This window comes from Nomascus leucogenys, chromosome 18 (genome assembly GCF_006542625.1).
Source record: "Nomascus leucogenys isolate Asia chromosome 18, Asia_NLE_v1, whole genome shotgun sequence".
NCBI classification, from domain to species: Eukaryota; Metazoa; Chordata; class Mammalia; order Primates; family Hylobatidae; genus Nomascus; species Nomascus leucogenys.
Window position 1 is genome coordinate 27,068,664 of NC_044398.1, and position 23,922 is coordinate 27,092,585.

Here is a 23,922-nt window from a genome sequence, read left to right on the forward strand (position 1 = left end):
CACTGCCTCTTTTGTTCCCCTTCCTGTTCTCTTGGGAAACAACTCAAATTTCACCCCTACATCCTGCTCCCATATATTTTCATAGAATGACTCTCCTAGCTTCTGAGAAAACTCCAAGCTCTCCCAATCCCACCCTGCAAGGGAGCATTTTGCCAGCCTAGAGAAAAAGCACATTTATTTCTTTCCATGCTTTAAGATGTTATTGGCTTCACATTGTTTTAGTGCAGCGCATAATTACAGAAACTGCTCTGAAAATCTGTATATTTTATCTGTGCTTTATGATACCCAGAATATTCCCCAATTCTTTTTCTTCTCCGTGAACCAGCTTAAAATATATTTTGGCGTCCTTTATGTCATTTTGAAATTGAATAGCCAATTCTTACTGTAATGAAAATACTTACGTGCCAGCCCAGTGATATACAACACTACACTCTAATTACGGCTGTGCTTTAATTAACCTGAATTGAAGAGTGTTATCATTAAACTGCTGGTAACTTTGAGTTATGGCTTTTCTTTAATTTAAAGTAGAAAACACAGATAATTAAGCCTCCAGATAATCAAATGCTTGAGGAGAGCTTCAATGTTTTGGGATGTTCCTAAATCTCATTAAATGTCCTTCCTTTACTGATCATTTCTACCTCTGCTGTATCATTGCATTAAACGAATAATAGCACTAAGTTGTACACATTCTCACTCACATCAGAAGTGGAATATATATATATTCCAGAAACTTTACTGAGCACATACTAAATTATCTGACAACAATTTGTCTCCTCCTTGGGACATGTTCTAAATACAAAAATCAATCAAAGGGAATATTCACAGAGCCACTAGTGCCAGCTCTTGAGCTGGCTGAAGGCCAGTGAAGTTCCACACCACCCAGTGGGTCAGAGTTGGCAAACTCACACAACCACAGGGCCAGGCCTGGGATTTATGGGCAAATCTGGCCTGGTTTAAGATGTCAGGGAGGAGTGACTACATGACTATACTAACCCCTTTGCTACATCAAACTGGAGCCAGTTAGCATTCCGAGGAAATGCAGGTCTTGCATCGTCACATTAGATTTTCTAAAGAAGCCAGAAATCTAGTTTTTACGTGAAATATCACTATTTCGAAATAACAGCAACTAGTTGATATCTATGTGAGTCAAACGTACCTAGTGAGCATCCCAGTTAGAGCCTGTAGGGGGAGCAGTCCTGACCCTTCAAGTTACCCATAAGAGGAACCGACTCAGTTCCCAAGAGCAGAGTAAGAGAAAGGTGGAAAAGCAAGAAGGGCCTGAGGGTTGGGGAGGGAGCACTCTTGTTAGACACAAACACCAGTTAGGCCAGGGAAATCCTACAGCCAAGGAAGGGGGCTTGACGGAGCCCCTGCTGACGCCCTCACCAGCATAAGACTCCCGGCAGGCGCTGGCAGCTCTGCTATGTGCTCAGACCACCACCACATTAGACAGACAAGGCTTCAATTGCCTTTTTATAAAACTAGCTTCCGTTAAAAAGCCTGCTTTCCCCCGGGGCTTTGTATCCTAGGCAGGCCAAGCTCCAAGGAGGGGGAGATCCCCTGGGACGGCCTCAGTGTTCCAGGACCCAATGCCTCTGAATGGTTAACTCCTCTCAGTGGCAGGAAGAGAAATAGCTCTCAAAGAAAGGCACACATGGGAGTCACAATAGGGCATCCATTTTCAGAAAATAACTCCTTCCGAATCAATTACCTATTCACTTTTCCAGTCCATTTAGCATTTAAACTTTCGCTTAGAGACAGGGTGAGAAATTTCAGTAAACAGCCAAACCATTTTGGATTGCTTAGGGCCTGGGCCCAGGGACTGACAGAGTGCACCTGCTGTGTTCAGTGACAGGAGGCTCCAGGTAAACACGAAGCCACCAAGTGCTCCGCCTCCCTCCCTCCTGCATACAGAAAGAAAACCGCGATACAGGGGAGGCCATGGGCACCCAGGACTGTCCTCTCCTTTGTGGCAAAGCCTGATCAGTTTTGTTTCAATGTCTTCAGACCTCTTTTTTGGTTTGTAAGTAGGCAGGAAGTGCAAGCAAATGGCTTTTCTTCCTCAGCCCAGTGAGCTCCCAGATCCCCCTGTTTCTTCCCAGTGAGAAGAATCCTTGTCAAATCCTTTGCTAAGGTGTCAGGAGAATAGGCTTAATGTTTCACCAACCTCAGGGAGTTTGTGTTTTCAGAGGGCACAAAGACCCCGTTCATCTTAAACTCAACATCTGAGATTTTTTTTATTATTATTTTAGAGATAATAATCACTGTTATCCAGGAATGCAGTTGCGTAATCAACCTCCTGGGCAGCCTCAACCTCCTGGGCTCAAGCAATCCTTCTACCCCAGCCTCTAGAGTAGCTAGGACCATACGTGTGTGCCACCATACTCAGCTAATTTTCCTTATTTTTTTGTAGAGATAAAGTCTCACTGTGTTGCCCAGGCTAGTCTTGAATGCCTAGCCTCAAGTGATCCTCCCACCTCAGCTTCTAAAAGTGCTGGGATTGCAGACATGAGGACTCTAAGTGAGGAATCTGAGGTACTGTCATGCCTCATGGCAGATACCTGGAGCTCTTGAGGTCATCCCCCATAGGTGACCATCTATTCTACCTGCATACCTGCAATGGCCATGGCGGGTGGCTTTGATCCATCCTGCTGAGCCAGTGCAAAGAGAAGCTAAGACTTGTTATTATTATAACATGGCAGTTGTCTATATGGGGGCTCAAGGCCTCCTTCTGTATATTTGGTTCCACATTTCCTCAGCAAAGGGTGAAAACACTTTGAATGGCTTTATTTCAGTAGCTTCTCTGTTGTCTCTATGATCAGACTTGATGGGAAGACAGATTAAAATTCCTTTCACTGAGGGGCTGGCAAGATTTGTTTTGCCTTATTAGAATCAGACAAGCAGGGGTTTATGCCACTCTTCATAAATGTGTCTACATCACAGAAGGCATGCAGGATAACTGTAGTTCGTAAGTTAGCATAAATGATGAATTCGAGTCCAAGACTCTCAGGCCTGTCAAGAAAAGTGGGGCCAGTGGAAATTCCCCAGGCAGAGACCATGTAATGACCCACCCTCCGGTTCATCACATGGGGCCGAGCACATGGGATGCCCTTGGCAATTGTCAAGTGCTCCAACTGTACCCAGCAGAGGTGGGAGGCTTCCTTGCAAGGGGCACATTCAATATCCCTGAGAGCCAAAGAGCATCCAGTTAAAGGTCACTTACTCACAAACAGTAGGGAAGGACAGACCCACGAAGGCACTGGAGAGATATTCTGTGTACATTTCATTTGAGACTCCTTCCAAGTAGTATTTCTGCCACGTGTCTTCCTCAATCTAAAGGAGAAGAACACATGCGGAGAGTTTAAAATATGACGGTGGGCTGTAAAAGGGAAACCTGAGTTACACTCTTAGGCAAACAAATGAATGCACTGGTTAGATAATGGTGACCTTTTCAGCAATCAGGAACACAGCCTCTGCACCCATATAAAGCCTTCAATGACCCTAAACTCATAAAGTGTGTGCCCTCTAAAACACCACTTCTTTTTTAACCTGTGTGATTTCTTTCCTTTTTCTTTTTTCTTTTTTTGAGACAGGGTCTTACTGTTGCCCGGGTTGGAGTGCAGTGGATCACAGCTCACTGAAGCCTTGGACTCCTGGACTGAAGCAATCCTCCTGCCTCAGCCTCTGGAGTAGCTGGGACTATAGGTGTGCATCACCACGCCTGGAATTCTTTTTTTTAAGAGACAGGGTCTTGCTATGTTGTCCAGGCTTGTCTCGAACTCTCGGCCTCAAATGATCATCCTGCCGCTGCCTCTCAAAGTCCTGGGATTACAAGTGTGAGCCACCGTGCCCAGTCTTTAATCTGTATGACTTCTAATGGTGTGGAGACATGGGCACTCACCCACATTAGTGGGCAAGGAAATTGATACAACTGTTTTGAAGAGCAATTTTGCAATTTTTTCAAAATTTGTAAAAGTACATAGTCTTTTATACTACAATTCCATTTGAAGTATTCATAGCAAAGAAACAGGAAAACAGAGGTAAAAAAATATACAAGAACATCCTTTCTGTTCATGAAAAATGGGAAATAACCGTAAATGGCACACATACAATGGAATACTAAGAAGCAATTAAAAATTATAATGAAAATGTATACCTGTTCATACAGAAATTCTGTAAAAAGGCACATTATAAAATAGTGTATATAATCTGATCCTATTTTTTTAGATGCCCTATAGTTATCTGAATGTTTGTAAAGCCATTAAAAAAAAAAAAATCTAGGAAGCTTTATATCAAAACACTAACAGTTGTTACCTCTGAGTGGTAGAATGATACTTTTTTTCTCTATAGATTCCTGTATTGTCTGAAGGCTTTTATAATGAGCATGTATATATTATAATGAAACACTATATTTCTACTTTGCACAAAATGACAGATTTTTCTGACCCCACAAGGAATATCATAAAAGGTAAAATGTTAGTTTCAGAGAGGTCTTGCTCCAAATTTCATTAAAATATGCATTTTTTTCTAAGTAGTCAAGTTTAGCTGGTTTTCCCAGCAACCCTCTTCACGCTAGGCATCTCTGGAAGGATTTCACAATGTAGTGAATCTTCTTTTTTGTTTTTTTGAGACAGTCTTGCTCCGTCACCCAGGCTGGAGTGCAGTGGTGGGATCTCAGCTCACTGCATCTCCGCCCCCTGGGTTCAAGAGATTCTATTGCCTCAGCCTCCTGAGTAGCTGGAATTGCAGGTGTGCACCACCATGCCTGGCTAATTCTTGTATTTTTGGTGGAGACAGGGTTTTACCATGTTGGCCAGACTGATCTCAAACTCCTGACCTCAAGTGATCTGCCTGCCTCGGCCTCCCAAAATGCTCCCAAAATACAGGCATGCGCCACCGCTGCCGGCTTACAATGGAGTCAGTCTTTAGAAACTGGTGAATTACAAGGAGAATGCTGAGCCACTTTGGGAGCTTAGGGATCTCACAGGCCTCCCTGAGGGAAGGAGGGCAAGCTGTGTGTCTTTGGCTGCAGCCTCTCAGGCTTCCCTTCCAGTGGGGGCGTGGGTAAGAGGAAGATGAGAGGAAGCCACCCTGCCAACAGGAAGTGGCTCTTTAGAACGTCTTGTGCTGATCTTGTGGTAAAAGGCATCTTGCCTGCGGCCAATCAGTCAGTTAACTGGGAGAAATGCAACACGTGGACCAGAAGGAGAGCTAGGAACAGTGGGCAAGGGCACACCTACCATCTACTTGGTGACGCTCCAGCATACAAAAGCCAGCAAAAATTTAGAAATAAACTGAAGGCTCCATGGCTCTGTGCTTTTTGTCTGCTTTTAGCTCAGTCTGGGTGATTAGATTATGTAGGTTAACCTCATTAGTTTGAGCTGCTTCCAGCCTACTCCCACAGGTTAGACATTAGCTAGGCAGTGCTGCTGGGTATGAGCTGTTTATCTACAAATTGGCCTTCCCCAGAGTGGGGTCTTTAAAAAAAAAAAAAAGTCTCTCAACCAATTCTATTGCTAAATGGTATGATTTTAAAAATTAACTACAATGTGTTTAGCAAGGGATGAACTTTTTAATTTCTCCAAACCATAAGATCTCAATAATTTTTTTCAAATAAAAGATATGCTTGACTTATAAGCAAAGGTCACTAACTCTAACTAATTTGAAGAAAGCCTAATCTGCCTTAGTAAAAAAATGTTGGAATATAGAATATTTGGGAAACAGTATTAGCATAATTTGTTTTATTAATGAATAGGATACTATATGAGGTATCACTAATTACAAATCTCCATACTAGAGCCTTATGGGCAAATAGTATTCCTGAAGTAAAATAATTCGGCCTATTCTTTTCATATGTGTTCTTTTATAATGTGTTGTTTATGGTTTAATTTAAATACAACAACTGATTATCAAAAATAATGAAAATACAAACCTTTATTATTGATCATTGGTGGTATTCCTCAATTAATATGTTTTTAACAAGGTTCTTTAAGTTTTGGTCAGAATTTTCATGCCTTTACGTCCTAATGAAGCTATTCTTTATACCAAATTTTATTGTAGGTGAATCACTAAACTTTTTAAATGAGAAGGAACACATTCTTTGTAGGATAACAATATTATTCATGTTTGTTTTGAATTTAGCAAAAATTGTTTTATTGAGTCATTCATTCAGCAAATATTGATTGCATATATTTTTCATCTTAGGATCTGTTCTAGTTTCTGATTAAATCAAAACTGGTATTTACTTCCCCATATTTTTCTCTTTGCTAGAGAAAGCACCAGATGTATCCGACTATGATATACCTCACCACATATATCTGACTTTTACTGATTTTTCCATATCTTTTTTCCTGCAAGTTTGCCTTTGTGGCTAATTGAAAATGCTTGAAGACTGAAAGTCATATAACTGGAAAAAAGTACAGAATGTTCTAGAAAACAAAATGCCTCTTCCACATCCTTGTGTAGACCTGCGGATAGTCTCTACACACTAGACCTAGTAGCATCGAATCAACTGAATAAATGCTGGGGCATTTAAATCCGTTGTCATCGCCATCTGTTTAAGATTTCCACATCTTTAACACTATTTCCATATGGATAGTCAATATGTTTTTGAGGTTTCTGGTAAAGGAATTTCACTTTAAAAAGAGTCTAAAATTGCTAATTGAATTACACTGTCATCTTCTCAAGCAATGTATGTAGTTGGTGGGAATGTAAAGTGGCACAGCCACTGTGGAAAACAGTATGGTGGTTCCTCAAAAAATTAAACATAGAATTACCATTGGATTCATAATTCCACTTCTAGGCATATATCCAAAGGAATTGGAAGAAGGATCTCAAAGAGATATTTGTACACTCATGCTCACAGCAGCATTAGTCATAATATCCAAGAGGTGGAAGCACCCCAAGCGTCCATGGACAGATGACTAGATAAACAAAGTGTGGTAATTTACAATGGAATATTATTCAGTCTTTAAAAAGAAGAAAACTCTGACACATGCTACAACATGGATGACCCTTGAAGGCATTATGCTAATTGAAATAACCCAATTACAAAAAGGGCAACTGTGTTATGATTCCACTTACATGAGGTACCTACAGTCCTCAAATGCATAGAAACAGAAAGTAGAAAGGTGGCTGCCAGGGTTTGGAGGGAGAGGGAATGAGGAGTCATTGTTTAACTGAGGCAGTGTCCATTTTGCAAGATAAAAAGAGTTCCAGAGGTGGATGGTAGTGATGGTCACACAGCCATGTGAATGTACCACTGAACTACATGCTTAAAAATGATTAAGATAGTAAATTTTATATGTGTATTTTATCACAATTAAAAAGATTTTAAAAACCCTTATGTATAACATAAGAGCAGGAGAATCAGTAATTATAATTAATACTGAGACCACTTAATCCTTAAGTCATACCAGAACAAGGACAGGAATAGGCCAATCACATCAGACAAGTCAGGAGTGAGAACCCAGAGTCATTACATCATAGTGCATCACAAACTCAGCAACAGAACTTCAGTTTTTATACCTACCCAAGGGCTGAAATTATCACCTTCTATCAAGGTTACTTTTCTAAGTCTCGAGTGTGATATCTTTGACTTACTTTGGAAAAGCAAAAACAAAAGTGTACATTTCTCATACAATTCATTCTTAGGACAGAAAAAAAAATCAGTGTAAAATATATTGAATTTAAATCCTTGGCCACACCTGTAATCCCAGCACTTTGGAAACTGAGGCAGGAAGTTTGAGGCTAGATGTTTGAGACCAGCCTGGGCAACACAGCAAGACCCCATCTCTACAAAAAATTAAAAAATTTGCCACGTGTGGTAGCACACCCCTGTAGTGCCAGCTACTCAGGAGGCTAAGGCAGGAGGATAGCTTGAGCCCAGGAGCTCAAGGCTGCAGTGAGCTATGATTGCACCACTGCACTCCAGCATGGGCAACAGAGAGAGATCCTGTCTCTAAAATAAATAAATAAAACCTTGTGTTTAATACTAAGAAAATGAAAGTGAACAAAGAAATCTGGACTAGGTGAAGGGAGTTATTGTCATTATGAACTCCCCTTTTATAGATGATAAAACTGAGGCACAGAGAGGTTAAGAAACCTGCTGACAGTCACAAAGTGAATCCGTGGTACAAACAGGATTCAGAGTTCACACTCTTAACCACCCACCACAAAGATAGAGGTGTAGGGAGGTTGTGGTGTTAGGATTTCGGGGGATGGGGAGGATTTGCTGTGTACAAGTACCAAAGAGGGAAATCTCAAAACCGAAGCCCATCAAGGACTCAGAAGCCCAAACTCTGTAGCCTATGACTTAATAAGACGTCTAGCAAGGAGTAATAATCCATTTTGGCTCTAGCTGAAAGGGTGGTTCAAGCCTCCTCTCAGAGCATAAAAGTATGATTTCTATTATACAAAATGGAAACTTCCTAGCCTACAACTTCTGTCCTAAAATAGTACATGCTGTTCCCCACATTTGTGCTGTCAATGTATTTTTAACTGTAATGTGAAGACACACTTCTCAGCAGAAAAAATGAAGGAATGGGACCAAAATGACTTAGGGAAAGGTGCCAGAATTAATTTGCCAGCCATTCAGCAATCAGTCAAAGGCAGAGCATTTCCTGAGGCAGCAATTTATCCTTTGGCTGTCACATCAAACCCCAGCTGTTTTAGAAGAACGCCTAGCAAAGATGAGCAGGTGATGCTCTGTGGGTCCTTATTCATCAAATACACACGGGATCATCAGTGAGAACAGAGGATTGAGCCAATGAACTAGCTTGCCTACACCTCTCATTCACTGTCTTATTTATCTCTTCATTATCTAATTTTTCAACCAGTCTAGTTGAACCTCCCAAGCAAATGGTTTCACACCAATCCATGGGCAGACAGCTCCCCCATCAAATGTACCTTCCAACTGGAAACCTCAGCCTTGGCTCCACGGGAAGTCACACCTTCCTGATCCCAGGTTCCATGTGTGTCACTAATGGTGGGTTGGTAATGATGCCTTTTATTTTTTATGCTTCCTCTGATTAGAGTGAAACTGTGTTTCTCTAATGCTAACAGCCCGGTGAATGTGAAAAATTCAACTCTCCTGGCTGGGAGTATGTTACAGCCATCATGATTTCTGTTCCCAGTAAAAAGTCTGAGTAACTGTGTTGATTACAGCCAGATAATCTTGCAAAAGTCCACCTCTACCTGTGAAGTCATGTAAATAATTCCAAAGATTGTCATATACTAGTCCTTATTTAATTGAAAACAGGCATATTCTTTTAACCCAAATATACATTATATTATGCACATCAAAAATAAAGAACTAAAAGGAAATTATAAAAACCAATGACCATTATGTTAATAGCTGCAATAAGAAGAGATGAGTCGTAACATATACACACTAACACTGCCCAAAACGGGTAGTAGAAGGTTAGTGTATTCACAAGAACTTACTACATTTACTATTTTTAAAAAGTCTATCTGAATTTTCAGTGAATATTCTTCCTGTAAAGGATCCACAGTTTTAAATCTTAGAAGTGCTTAATAAGAATTAGCCACATTTGAATGAATATTTATATATATATATAAATTATGCAACACATTGTCACTGTCCTTTATAATAAGATTGTCTGAAACAGAACGCAGTCATATGAACTGACTGGCATATCTTAGATGCCATTAAAACGTGTTTATCATGACCCCACATCCCCCAAGAAAACCCCACAAAATGTGTCAAGTCCTTGCCTAAAATACTAAACATGAAATCAAAATCGATGGGCTCTAAGTTGATGAATGTATGGGCTGGTTACTAAAATGGATGGGGGGTCATTTGTATCCATTCCTCAACAGTATGCTCTGTCAAGGGGAAAAGTTTAATTGAATCTTGCGTTTTCTCATTTCTTGCTGAAAAGTACGATGTTAAGGCCAGCAAGGTATTAAGAAGACTTCATCACGGGACTTGTCAGATTCTCTCCTCCTCTATTTCCCTCTATGTTCCAAAGTCAACAAACTTGCCCCAGTTTTTATCAAAGGGCATGTGGTTGTCTCCTTCTCCACCCCTTCTTAGCCTCTTCGTTCTTCAGTATAATTGCAAATCCTAAAAGCAATTCATAGAACAAACAAAATGAAATGTTTGAGTCTTGTTAGCTGAGGTCCAAATGGTGCCAGCACAGAGAATGCCTTGCCGCACAGCTTTCTGGGGTGGAGCAAACTAGTGATCAAGTTGAAGCCAAAGGAAGAAAGCAGAAGAGAATAGTGATTTGCACCTTTTCAGAATGTATTTCTTCTCTGTGCCAAACTGCATCTCAACGCTGAACTTCTTGGATGTGGACTCAGTTCAGCTGCCTTTCTGAAAGTTGCTTGGATTTCAGGGACTCCATAACAATTCGGCATTCCACAATTATGACCTATTTCAGAGAGCATTTTCCAGAATGTGTGACTAAGACAAAAAGATCTCAGATTTTTCCAGAGGCTTCAGGACAATGTTAATTAAAACAATTTTGGGGGGATTTGATGGAATGCCAGAAAACTGGTTGCTTCAGCCATGAACAAATAAATAAACAACTCCAAATATTAATTTCGGAGTAGACTTGAGCCAAATCTCTTACTCCCAGCCACGTTGGCTGCAGACTATGAAGTAAGATTTCTTCCATCAGGCATTATGAAAAAGAATCAGCCCACATGAGGTGTTCAGAGGGAGATTAAAAGACTACACCACATGCAAAAGCACCAGAATACATGGTATTTTCCGTCACTCCATTATCCCAACCAGGATTATTTCTGGAAAGACAGAGTGCCAGAAGAACTGAAGGTAAAGGAAGGGTTAACAGCAAGAGTGATACGAGAACTTTTTAAAATAATAATTATTGAGAAATTATTTTTTAAAGTGTTACATATATGGCAGGAAACTGGGTCCTTATTTCTTTTTAACACGTAGAAGGTTTGCCACCCTCTCCTTAATTTTCTCTCCAATACAGAAAAAGTGTTTACACTTAAGAGACCTTTTTAAAGATTGGCCTATTCACTCTCTGTCCAGATAGGAATTTGGTTTTGCAACCTTGCTAATAGTAAAGAACATATTTACATGTCCTTCAAATAATAAGGTTTCTTAAAAATATTACTGAAAATAATTCTTATTTGGGTAAATTGAGCAGGAAGTAAATGTGTTCAGACAGATGTCTGCCAAACCAACCTAAGGATAGTTCAGCTTCGTATGCAGGGTTTTCAGGGCAGCCCTTCTTACCCCATCTGAGGTGAGGGACCAGGGTTTAGCTTTTATTTCTAATATCCATTCTTTTGCAAAATCTAATAAAAATGAATTACAGGCCAGGCACTGGCTCACGCCTATAATCTCAGCACTTTGGGAGGCCAAGGCAGGAGGATCGTTTGAGCCCAGGAGTTCTAGACCTGTCTGGACAACATGAACGAGACCATAAATAAATAAATAAATAAATAAATAAATAAATAAATAAATAAAAATGAATTACAAAAAAATAAAATGAAAAGACAATATGCAAGGTACAAATCCAAAATTTTTTTCATAGATTCACAATCCATATAAAATTAATCCATCCAATTGCTTTGAAAGTTTCTAAGCACTTACTCTCATCTTCTGTACTTAACTCATCACAGATGAGTATCAAATAGCTCCCAGTCCCCATCTATGGACCATGGACCACACTTGGAATTGTGCTGGTCCACAACATGGCACCACTCTGTCTTAAAAATCTGACTTCCCATAATTTCCCCTGCTTCAGAAAGGCAGAATTATTCTCAACTAATACTTCACAGAATGAACTTGACAAAACTTAATAGCAGGTGTTATCTGAAACAAAGGAAAATGGGGAGGGGATTCTGTGGTGGCCCCTACTAGAATGTGGGAAATGTCGAAGGCACAGATTTTTACCTGAATCTCCACTGCCTGGAACCGTGTGTGGTACCTAGTCATAGCTCAATAATAGTTTCTGAATGAATGAAATAAACTTGGGAAGCATGGAATTTAACAAGGCCAACTTGTTTTATTTAATTTTGTTATTTTACTTTTAGCGCAATGCTCCTTAGAGTATTTAACATGTTAAGAGGAATTGTAAATCTCCAAGAAGAGAACATGATTTGTTTGTTTGTTTGTTTGTTTGTCTGTTTTGAGATGGAGTCTCACTGTGTCATCCAGGCTGGAGTGCAGTGGTGCAATCTTGGCTCAAGCTCCCCCTCACGGGTTCACGCCATTCTCCCACCTCAGCCTCCTGACTAGCTGGGACTACAAGTGCCTGCCACCATGCCCCGTTAATTTTGTTTTTGTATTTTTAGTAGAGACGGGGTTTCACTGTGTTAGCCAGGATGGTCTCGATCTCCTGACCTGGAGATCCACCCGCCTCGGCCTCCCAAAATGCTGAGATTACAGGCGTGAGCCACCGCACCCGGCCAGAACATGATATTTAGTCACTGAATCCTTTATTTCAAGGAGCAGCTCAAGAAGATGGGAAATGCTAATCTAAAAACTTCCTCTCCTGACTTCCCACCCTGAAATCTCTGTTTCCTTTGACCCTTCTATCACAAATATGTCTCTCTATGACCTTTTTCAGTTGTCAAAATCCAATGCTTCCTGGAACTTTCAAGTCATAAACTACCTCCTCTCTGAGGCCTTTCCTCATTTCACCAATGTGCTGTGCTGTCCCTGCCTTAATGAGAATAGTAACTACACACATCTCTCAGGAGGCCATGTGGGCTGAATGAGATGATCAGTACAGAATGTTTAGAACAGTACCTGGCACTTAGTAAGTGCTCCCTGTGTGGTGATTAGCATTAAGTACCATCACAGCATTTGACTTCTCTGACATCTGAAGAGAACTACAATGAGGTGGAATTCCATTTCCGTATCGACTGTAAGCTCCTTAAAGGAAGGGCTGTCTTACTCAGCTCTGTATCTTCTAGAATGAGCAGCACAGTACTTTGCAAATAAGAGGTGCTGAGTTAATATCTGCTGAGTTGAATTAAGCAAGATAAAACTGGAGAGAGAGACCTAAAGAAACAAGAACAATTTTTCCAGGCACCTAATCATAAGTAAGCAAGAATAACTTCATAGCGTTTCGTGTTGGGGCATGAAATAAACCAATTCTGCTTCTGAGCGTGGAAAAAAATTCTGCACTGTTAGGATCACCAGGGAGTATGTATAACTGCGTCATTTTTACACTTCCTAAAAAACTTCTTACTATGAGCAATATTTTCTGGGAAATTTTTCATTACAGAACATCTTGGACTTCTTAGCAAGTGGCTTATAGTTTTCTAAATTCTAAATCCAATAACTTGGAGGCTTGAATTTGAAAGACAAAACTCTCAAGAACTGGTATATTGCCACCAACCTAACTGGAGTTATTCCTACTAGCTAGAAGTCCTGCCTGCATTCCTCTGGGAGAGGAAGCCCTGTCCCTCCCCATCTCATGCCTATTCTATCTTCCCCATGTGACTCAGTCCCCCTTGTCTTCTCCTTGTCTTCATTTTTTGCATTCCAAAGTAAAGTCAAACAACAATTCAACAGGAAGTAGACTGAGCCCAGGGAAGGTGATATTCGGCAAGTTCATTATTCCTAAATTCTAAAATTGAGGCCAAAACAACTTGATCTTTTCTAAAAAAAAAAAACAAAAAAAAAACTGGGAAAAGAGGAAAGGATTTAGAAAGAACATTTGAATCCACACAGGAATGGGGAGCTTGCTTTTGATAACACAAAAAACTAGAGAGTTGCCTGTGCCTTTGAAGGATCTTTAGTATTTTAGACAGTTCGGTAAGAATCCCACCAGCCACTGCAGCTAACAAATGACAAGTTCTCACCAGTGGATGTGTCTGAGGGCTTACTTAATGAAAGTCCTTTGAAACATGGAGTCCAGCGCTTTCTATACTTTGATATGCATGTATATCACCCAAGGGTCCTGGCAAAATCCAGTTTCTCATGCCTTAGTCCTGGGGCAGGGTCAAGTCTATGAGTCTGCATTTCTAACAAGCTCGCAGATGATACTGATGCTTCCCCTATAGGGCCCACATTTTGAGTAGCAAGGAGCTGCTCCCAAAGACGGTGAAGAATAAGGGGCAAGTATTCTCCATGATGCCTTGAGGACCAGAGATTCAGAAGAATCGATTACAGCCTAAAGGATTTGAACCAGAGATGAAAAAGAATGCTTTCCATGAAGTATTGCTAGATATTGGAGCCAGTTACAGAGAAAGCTTTTAGACAATTAAGCACAAGATGGGTATCCAAGTGTTTGGGCTGTTGTGATAATTAGCCTAAACAATATTTCAGGGGTCCAGATTTATCTACTTAGTCTCTCTCCATTGATTCAGTGACCCTAGTAATAGCTGAATCTCCATTAGAATGTGGGTTGTGTAGCTACAGAAGCAATGACATGACTATATTGAATTCAATTAAAAATAAAGTTTCAGAAAATGGCCCTGATTTGCATCCCTAATTTCTATTCAACTTTCCCGTTTTAGGACACAGTATTGAGTGTGAGGACGAAAACGCTCGCCAACCCAGTCCCGTTTTAGTGACAGCAGATTCTGGGTACTTATGTCTCCTATCGCCATACAATATGGCCTAATAAAGTCGCGCCAAAGAGACTAGATTTCATTTCAGAGCAAAGGGTTCGGTCATAAACTTTTGCTTTCTGGCTGAACAGAGCCATTCCAGCCGCGAGCATAAATTCTGCTAGTTTTAGGTATCAGAGTGATTGAAAAGCCAAATGGGTTATTTGTGAGCCAGGTAGCAAAGGCAGAAGCACCAGCTTTATTGTGTGTTCATTGTTATCTGGACAATCTCTTGCCAGTTAGAGAATATTTTCACAGGAAGTTAGAAGCGATTTCAGAAATTCCCCTCTGCAGTTTCTTAGAGTGGATTTTAGGCCTCATCAAAAAGACATTTGGTTCAGAGATTGAAAGTGGGCAGCCTATAAATTGCTGAGGTATTTAGCTGGGCTTAGCAGTTTTCCTTTGAGGAGGAAACCATGATCCTGAGTGCACACTGAGTACAGTAGGGAAGTGCCTAAGTTCACGCAGCCTCTGGCTTCAAAAAAATCCCAGACTCATCATGTGCTCCTGAGCCAAGGAGCATAAGCTCTCCAAGCCTTAATTCCCTTCACCTGCAAAACGAGAGCAACACTAGTATCTACCTCCTAGGAAGGCAGCTGAAATGAGGTGGTGCATGTAAAGTGCTTAGCAGAGTGCCTGGCAAATAGCTGACATTTGTGGAGTACTTTCTATGCAACAGACGAGCATGTGTTCTAACCATACTAAAAGATGGCATTTATTGAGTGTGTACCTTGTAGACAGTCTATACATGTCAGCTGTCATTATAAGTAATGAGTGATAGTGATAGTGATGATGCTGATGATGGTGATGATAGACAAGATAGCTCTACTGCTCAGACAAAGGAACTACGCCAATTAGATGTGGGGTCTGTGATTCATGGCTTCCTATTGCTTAGCTGCTGCTAGAAAAGGCTGGAACATCAGTGATCATACAGTGGTTCTCTGAATTGAAGAGAAACATTAAGCAGCCTGAGTTTGTCCCCAAAAGACAGCAATATTCTCTGGAGGTCCTCTCTGCCACCCATGGACTTTCCTAATGGCCAGTAAGTTAACTCTGGGTAGATATGATGAGAAGGGAGAAGCTGATATTTTGAGGAGACATGATGGTCTCTCAAAATAGAAAATGGATCATGTGTGGGTAGCACCATTAACATGATGCAGGATCACCCAGCCTGGCTTTCTGAAAGGAGCCCTGGGCAAACAGGACCCTGATGACCAGAATGACACTTGCCCACATCTCTCAGTTAGTACTCCCTACACACTATTCGTATCTGTCGTTCTCCTTCCTATCAAATGGCTTTGCTACTCACTTCCAACCTTGCCTCCACGACTAATTTTGAATGGATACCTGGCATATCCCTGGTCCACAGGATGAGTGTGCAAAAAAAAAAAAAAAGGGGGTACTTATTCAAAATATTCTTTTTAAAAATACTTGTCCAGCTTGTATTTGGAGGACAGGCAGAGCAGTAGGTGGGGTGATAGAGAGAGGAATGATCCCTGGTCAGAGTCCTCAGCTACTGACCCTAATAATTCAATCTTGAGCCCAATTTTGCATACTCAGCAAAAGAAAAGTTTTGCAGTCAAGCAGACCCATGCTTTTTAGAAAGCAAGTTATAAAATATTTCTCATTACTTGAACATGCCATTTGGGAGGAGGGGACTCATCCCTCCTAGCCCAAAAACCTTATCAAAGTATTCCCCCAAATAATTTATTAAAGTATTCAAAGTATCTCAAACTTTCTGCCTCCTGAGAAGAGTTCTGGGAAGCACACTTTTCTATTTCTTGTTGCATTTCTAGAATGTGTTACCACTCGTTGTAGTTCAGCATCCCCAGAAAACTGCTAGGCAGGCCATCACCCTGCAGTTGGTATAAGATGGAAAGAGGGAGAAGACTTGCTATGATCCTGTTTGGGCAAAGAGACCCTTCCCTGTCCCCATGCTCACTTGTCCCATGAGCAAGTTCAAGTCAATAATACATGTCTATCCACTGAGGTAACTCATTCCAGCACACAGCTGTTCTCCTTCCAGTCAATGCCAGTGCAGAGCTCTCCCTGGGCAAAGCCGCACTTGCTGGATGGGTTTTCATTAACATATGGGAAGGAATAGTCAGCAAGTCTTCACTGTTGCAGAGGACTGGGAAAAACCAGACAGATGCACCTAGTTCTCACCTATCCATGCAGACAAAATCATCTAGCCTTATGGAGTGGAGGGTGGATTGCCAGAGAGGCTGAAGGGGTTGGGAAAACCAATGTCATTTAGGTTGATGAACAATGCTGCTGCCCTAAAAAATGTGTTCAGTCAGAAAATTCTGCTGACTCCGTATCTCACCACAAAGAGCTCCAGGGAACTTCCCTGACATCCGTCATTTACAAAAGTGTTGGCAACACAAAACTGTAAGCACTGTAGGTAGGGATGCCTTTATGCCACCTTAGAGGGTGGTTTTATATCAGGATTATTCCTCTATCTTCTCCCATCAGTGATCCAATTCTGACCCAGTCTCAAATCTCATCACAAATAGAAAGCCAAACAGTACCTACCTCCATCTCTTAAGAAAGTTGAAGGAGAGAACTTATAGACTGAGGGGTAGGTGCTTTCATATACGGATAATCTTTCAAAAATACCATAAGCTGTTCCATTTTTTTACAGCAGGTAAATAGGGAGCTAAGAGAGGTTGAGTAACTTCCCCAGGTCTTCCAGCAAATCATGTCCTAATCAGAGTCTTATAATCCTTGCCCTGTCCCATCCTGCTGCCCACTGCACAGCCGCACAACCCCCCTCACACTTCACAAGCCAGGGATAACAGGAAGGGTGAGGGCTGTGGTAGCAATTTTGGATAATATAATGGTCCATGGGTACTTATGGCAGGGAAATACTATCTGAGATCTTCAGATGATCAAAATTTAATCCTAGTTAGACTGGAATACCCAATCCCATTCTGAAGGGACATCAAATATTCCTCTTTCAGTTGTTCTTGCCTCTCTAGTCTATTTAAGGAGAAGGAGAAAAAATACTCAACCACAGATAGAAATGTCCTTCTCATTGCCAAATTTTAGCCAAAACAAGAAATCAACAGAAGCTTCTTAAGAAACTATACCTATTTCTCCCAGTCTAGAAAAAGGAGAAAGGATAGAATCTATCACCCTAAAAAGCAATGCCATAGGTATGGGGGCTAGGAATAAACAGACTTCCACAGCCAGACTGACAACAAAGAGCTTCTGCACACCAGCATCAGTGGGCACAGAGATACATGTTACTTCTCAGTGGGCAGAGATACCCTATCTACTTACAGGGTATGGAAAAAAGAGAGGAAGTGATGACTCTCACTCATAAATATTAATTAATTACATCCACTTCCCATCCTCCAGTGTATACAGAGCACAGCCATCAAGACAGGACACCTGTATTTCTCCGAACATGAAACCCTAATCACTGGGACTGCATCACTCTTGTTACCATGAAATACATGTGGCAGTTAATGATAAAAACCACAAAAATTATACTCAGTTCAAAAGTTTTATTGCATGTCATTCTTCAAGATGGCAGATGGCTGCCTAAATTGATCTCAGTATCATGTTACAGATGCCCCTAAGTTTCTCTAAATCAGCCAAATGAGTTTGAAGTTGAAACGGCCACCTCACATTGTTCTACCAGGAGACGCACAGGATGCCACTGTAATGCAGTTTGCTGAATTATTGTATTCATAGGCTCTGATTAAAAAAAAAAAAATAGGTGAATTACCTGAAACTTGCCCCACAGAGAATGATTACTGAATATGCTAAAAAGCCATGATGCTGATGACCCTGACTTAAAGGCAATATTCTCCCCATTCTGGCTGTGCAGGGCAAACATAGAATATGGCAGCTAAAGAGATATCTGAGTTTCTGGTTCTGGGTAAGATGGAGTAATCACAGTTCATCCTGTCTTTCCCACTGAATGATGTTCTAAGACCTGGACAGAATGCATGGAGCAGCTATTTGAAGACATTGAGAATAAACGATGGCAGGTAGATTGAGGAAGAAGACCCGAATTAGAAATACCACCAAGTCAGCAGTGAATTTACCATTGTTCCCTTCTGGTATCCTCCAGCCTGACCTCAAGGAGGCCAGAACCTGGAAGGGATCATCAAGATGTGGACAAAAAACCTCCAGGAGAAGCCTCATAGTGGAACTAACTAATGAGAGGTAACTCTTAGAAAAAATGGAGGAAATCACTGTTTTTCCCTCCCTCCTTCCCTCCCTCCCTCCCTTCCTCCCTCTCTTCCTTCCTCTCTTTCTTCTTTCCTTCCTTCCTTTCTTTTCCTCTCCTCCTGTGCCCCAACACCAAGCCATCTAGTAGTGGCAGTAGCAGTGGTGATAATGCAAGCCAGAAAAAGATCAAAGGAGATAGGAGAATTTTCCTCTCTGGCCAAAAAACCTATGGTCCTGAGAGAATGAAAACAAAACCCTATTGCTTTTTGTCTCTCTCTGCCCTTCTACCAGTTGGCCCCAGATGTGAACACAATCACAGAAAGTATACAGAAAGCCGGATAACTAAAGCCTCAGCAGCCCTTCCATCAAAAGATCAAAAAGGAAGGCCCCAGGGAACCTGAAAATATTGCAGAGATCACATAGAAAGAGGACATGGGGAAGTAGTCACTAAATTGTTTATAAACTCTGGGGCTCATGCTAAGCTGTGCATGGATGAAACTGACCCTACACAGCACATTTAGATTCTAAGAACTAAACTACAATATAGACCACCACCCAGTCTGAGGGCAATATTGGACAGATCCAAATAGCACTGCCAACGCTTTGAAAACTCAACTAACATTGAAATCACAACCCATAGAAGCCTCATAAGAACCTGTAGCCTAAAATCAAGCTGGTCAGGCTGGGCGCAGTGGCTCATGTCTATAATCCCAGTACTTTGGGAAGCCAAGGCAAGTGGATCACCTGAAGCCAAGAGTTCAAGACCAGCCTGGCCAACATGGCAAAATCCCGTTTCTACTAAAAATACAAAAATTAGCCAGGCGTGGTGGTGGCCACCTGTAATCCCAGCTACTTGGGAAGCTGAGGCAGGAAAATTGCTTGAACCCAGAAGGCAGAAGTTGTAGTGAGCTGAGATTGCACCACCGCACTCCAGCTTGGGTGACAGAGTGAGACTCCATCTCAAATAATAATAATAATAACAATAATAATAATAAAGTAAAATAAAATAAAGCAGGTCATTACCTTCCAAAATAAAATTATCAACATTCTTACAAAATTTAAACAAGAATCAGAGTTTCATAACAAAAAAATTAAAATATCCAAGACACAATAAAAAATTACTTGCCATAAGAGTAACCAGGAAAATCTCAACTTACATGGAAAAAGACAATCAGCAGATGCCAATGCCTAGATGACACATATGTTGGAATAATCTGACAAAAAACCTTAAAGCAACTACTATTTCCCGATAACTAAGAAAGAACACATTTGTAAAGAAGAAAAAGACAGGATGCATGATGTAAAAATCAAAATTTTAAAAATCAAATGGAAATACTACAATTAAAAAATACAATAACTAAAACACTCACTGAATGGGCTCAACAGCAGAGCAAAGATATGGAGGGAAGAGTCAATGAACTTGAAGCTAGATCAAGACAAACTGTGCAATTTGAAAAACAGAGAGAAAAAAGTATTGAAAAGTTTCACACAGAGCCTCAGGGTCCTCTGATACATTAGAAAAAGATATAGCATTTGTGTCACAGGAATCCTAGAAGGAAAGCAGAAATAATATGGTGCAGGAAAAAAAAAATTTTTTTGAGGAAACAGTAAGTGAAAACTTCTCAAACTTCCCCAGAGACAAACCTGGCAGTTGAAGAATCTCAATGAACTCCAACAGGATAAACCCAAAAGAATAATGCCTAGACACACTGTAATCAAACAACAGAAAACTAGGGACAAAGAGAAAATCTAGAAGGCAACAGGAGAAAAATGACTCATTACTTCTAGGTAACCACAATTCAAATGACTATGGATTTCTCATCAGAAACAACGGAGGCCGGGCGCGGTGGCTCACGCTTGTAATCCCAGCACTTTGGGAGGCCGAGGTGGGCGGATCACGAGGTCAGGAGATCGAGACCACGGTGAAACCCCGTCTCTACTAAAAGTACAAAAAAATTAGCCGGGCGTGGTGGCGGGCGCCTGTAGTCCCAGCTACTCGGAGAGGCTAAGGCAGGAGAATGGTGTGAACCCGGGAGGCGGAGCTTGCAGCGAGCCGAGATCGCGCCACTGCACTCCAGCCTGGGTGACAGAGCGAGACTCCATCTCAAAAAAAAAAAAAAAAAAAAAAAAGAAACAATGGAGGCAAGAAGAAAGTAGAACAACACTTTTAAAATGTTGAACCCCGAATTCTAGATCCACCAAAATGTCCCTAAGTAATGAAAGTGAAATAAAGATATTTTCAGATGACAGAAAACAGTGTTTGTTGCCAGAGCATGGCTCTGAAGGAACTGCTAACATAAGCTGGACAAACAGAACAGGAATGATACTAAAAGGAAGGAAACAGAAAACAACAATATTAATAAATATTAGAATAATATAAGAGGCTATACTTCTCTTGAATTCTTTAAAATAGATAAAAGCAAAAATTATAACATTGTCTGATAGAGTTTGCAACAGCTGTAATACATAATACAACTATAACATAAAATGGGGAGGGTAAAGAAACCTATAGCTTGCTAAGGGTTCTACATTTCACTGAAAGAGGCAAATCATTGAATCCAAGTAGACTTAAAAAGTTAAGTATGTACATTACAATCCCATGAGCAATCAATTTTTTAAAAACTATATAAAGAAGTATAAGAAACACCACAGACAAAATAAAATTCTGAAAATGTTCAAAATAATTCAAAAGAAGAAAGAAGAGAGTTCAAAGTTTTTGAAAAATTAGTCTAATTTTCAAAACTAAAACAGAGGAAACAAACAGAAAGCAAATAAAACATTAGGCCTAAATCCAAACATATAAATAATAATATTATAGATAAATTGTCTAATGTAACCAATTAAGAAAGATTCAAAGAATCGATTTTTAAAAAATCACCCGACTATAAACTGTCTATAAGAAGATCACTTAAGTTTTAAAGATAGGTTTGGTTCAAACAAAAAAGAATGAGAAAAGATACACTTTTTTCCATGAAAACACCAATCAAAAAAGAAAGCTTGAGTGGCTATATTAATGTCAGATAAAGCAGACTTCAGAACAAAGAAAATTACAAAGATATAGGGATAATATATAATGATAAAAAGGTCAATTCACCAAGAAAACATAACGATCTAAAGTATATGCACTTAACAGACTTTCAAACACACACAAAGCAAAATCTGATGGAACTAAAGTAGACAAATCCACAGTTACAATTGGAGACTTCAGCATCCTTCTCGTAGTAAGATGCAGAACTAGCAGACAGGAAATCAGCAAGGGTATAGAAGAAATGAACAACACCATTAGCCGACTAGTAATAATTGACATTTATAGAACACTCTGCCCAACAACAGCAGAATATACATTCTTTTTAAGCTCACCTGGAACATTCACCAAGACAGATTACATTCTGGGCCATAAAATGCACCTTAACAAATTTAAAAGAATTGAAATCATGCCGAGTAGGTTCTTAACCATAATGAAATCAGACTACAAATCAATAATAGAAAGATAAGAGGAATATCTTCAAACACTTAGAAATTAGGCAACACACTTCTAAATAATTCATGGATCAAAGAAGTTTCATGTGAAATTAGAAAATATTGTTAACTGAACAAAAATGAAAACATAACATATCAAAATTTGTGAAATGCAGCTAAAGCAGGGCCCAGAAAGAAATACATAGCACGAAATGTTTACACCAAAAAAGAAGAGTCTCAAATCCAAAATCTAAGCTTCATCTTAAGGAGAAACTAGAGAAGAGGACCAAAGTAAATCTAAAGCAAGCAGAAAGGAAACAAACAAACAAAAAACACAAGAAATAATAAAACCAAAGCCGATTATTTAACAAAGATCAGCAAACTTTATATCTAGTAAGAGTGACAAATAAGAGAGAAGACACAAATAACAAAATCAAGAATGAAAGAGTGGTTATCACTGCCCACATTAAAAGGACAATAATGGGATACTATGAATAACTCTACATACACAAATTGAAAAACTCAGATAAATTAGACCAATTTTTCAAAAACTTTGAACTGTCACAACTCACCCAAGATTAACTATTTAACCTGAATAGTCCTATAACCATTGAAGACATTGAATTTGTATTTAAAATCTTTCAGAAAAAAAAATCTAGGCCCAAACCTAGTAGTATTTCACTGCCAAATACTACTAAATATTTAAAGAAAAAAAATCACCAATTCTACGCAATTTCTCCCAGAAAACAGAAGGAAGGGAAAGATTTCCCAACTCATTTTATAAAGCCAACATTACCTGACACTAAAATCAAAGACAGTCTAAGAAACGTACCAACTAATATACAACAAAAAACATACACACACAAATAAAAATATTAACAAACCAAATCCACCAACATATATAAAAAATAATCCCACTAACTAGGGTCTCTCCCAGGAATGTATGGTGGCTGGTTCAATATTGTACAATCAATCAATGTAATTTACCATATTAACAGTCTAAAGAAGAAAAACTACATGATCCTATACATTGATGCAGGAAAGCATTTAGCAAAATTCCACCTCCATTCATGATTGAAAAAAATAAAACTCTCACCAAAATAGAAATAGGAAGGAACTTCCTCAACCTCAAAAGAAGGGTATCTACAAAACATCTATAGCTCACATCATACTTAATGGTGAAACAAATGAATGTTTTCCCTTGAAGACAGGTGACAAAGAAAAGATGTCTACTCCCACTCCCTCTATTCAATATTCTGCAAGAAGTGCTAGCCGGTACAATATGATTGCCAGGTACAAGGTCAATACAGAAAAATAATGTATATTTCTACATACCAGCAATGAACAATTGGAACCCAATTTTTTTAAGATGTCATTTATAATAGCTCCAAAAATGTAAAACTTACATATAAATCTAACAAAACATGTACAGAATCTTGAGGCTGAAAACTATAAAACACTGGGTAAAACAAGTTAAAGATGACCTAAATAAATGAAGAGACCATATTGATGGATTGGAAGATACGACATCGTAAAGATGTCAGTGCTCCCCCAAATTGGTCTATAGGTTTAATACAATTCCAATCAAAACACCAGGAGGAATTGTTTTAGATATAGGCAAGCTGATTTTAAAGTATATAGGGAAAGACAAGGACACTGGAATAGCCAAAGCAATTTTGAAAAAGAATACATTTGGAGGACTCAAACTTTGTA

The 23,922-nt window shown here is 39.8% G+C and overlaps 1 protein-coding gene across 25 annotated transcripts in view; it reads right to left on the bottom strand.

Annotated features, from left to right (window-relative positions):
- Positions 1 to 23,922, bottom strand: part of KCNMA1 (potassium calcium-activated channel subfamily M alpha 1) — a 770,960-nt gene that overhangs the window by 168,747 nt on the left and 578,291 nt on the right. For all 25 annotated transcript variants that reach the window (XM_030799216.1, XM_012502971.2, XM_012502968.2 and 22 more), the window contains one exon: positions 3,224 to 3,333. In XM_030799216.1, the coding sequence (XP_030655076.1) occupies positions 3,224 to 3,333 (110 nt within the window). The remainder of the gene's footprint in view (positions 1 to 3,223; positions 3,334 to 23,922) is intronic.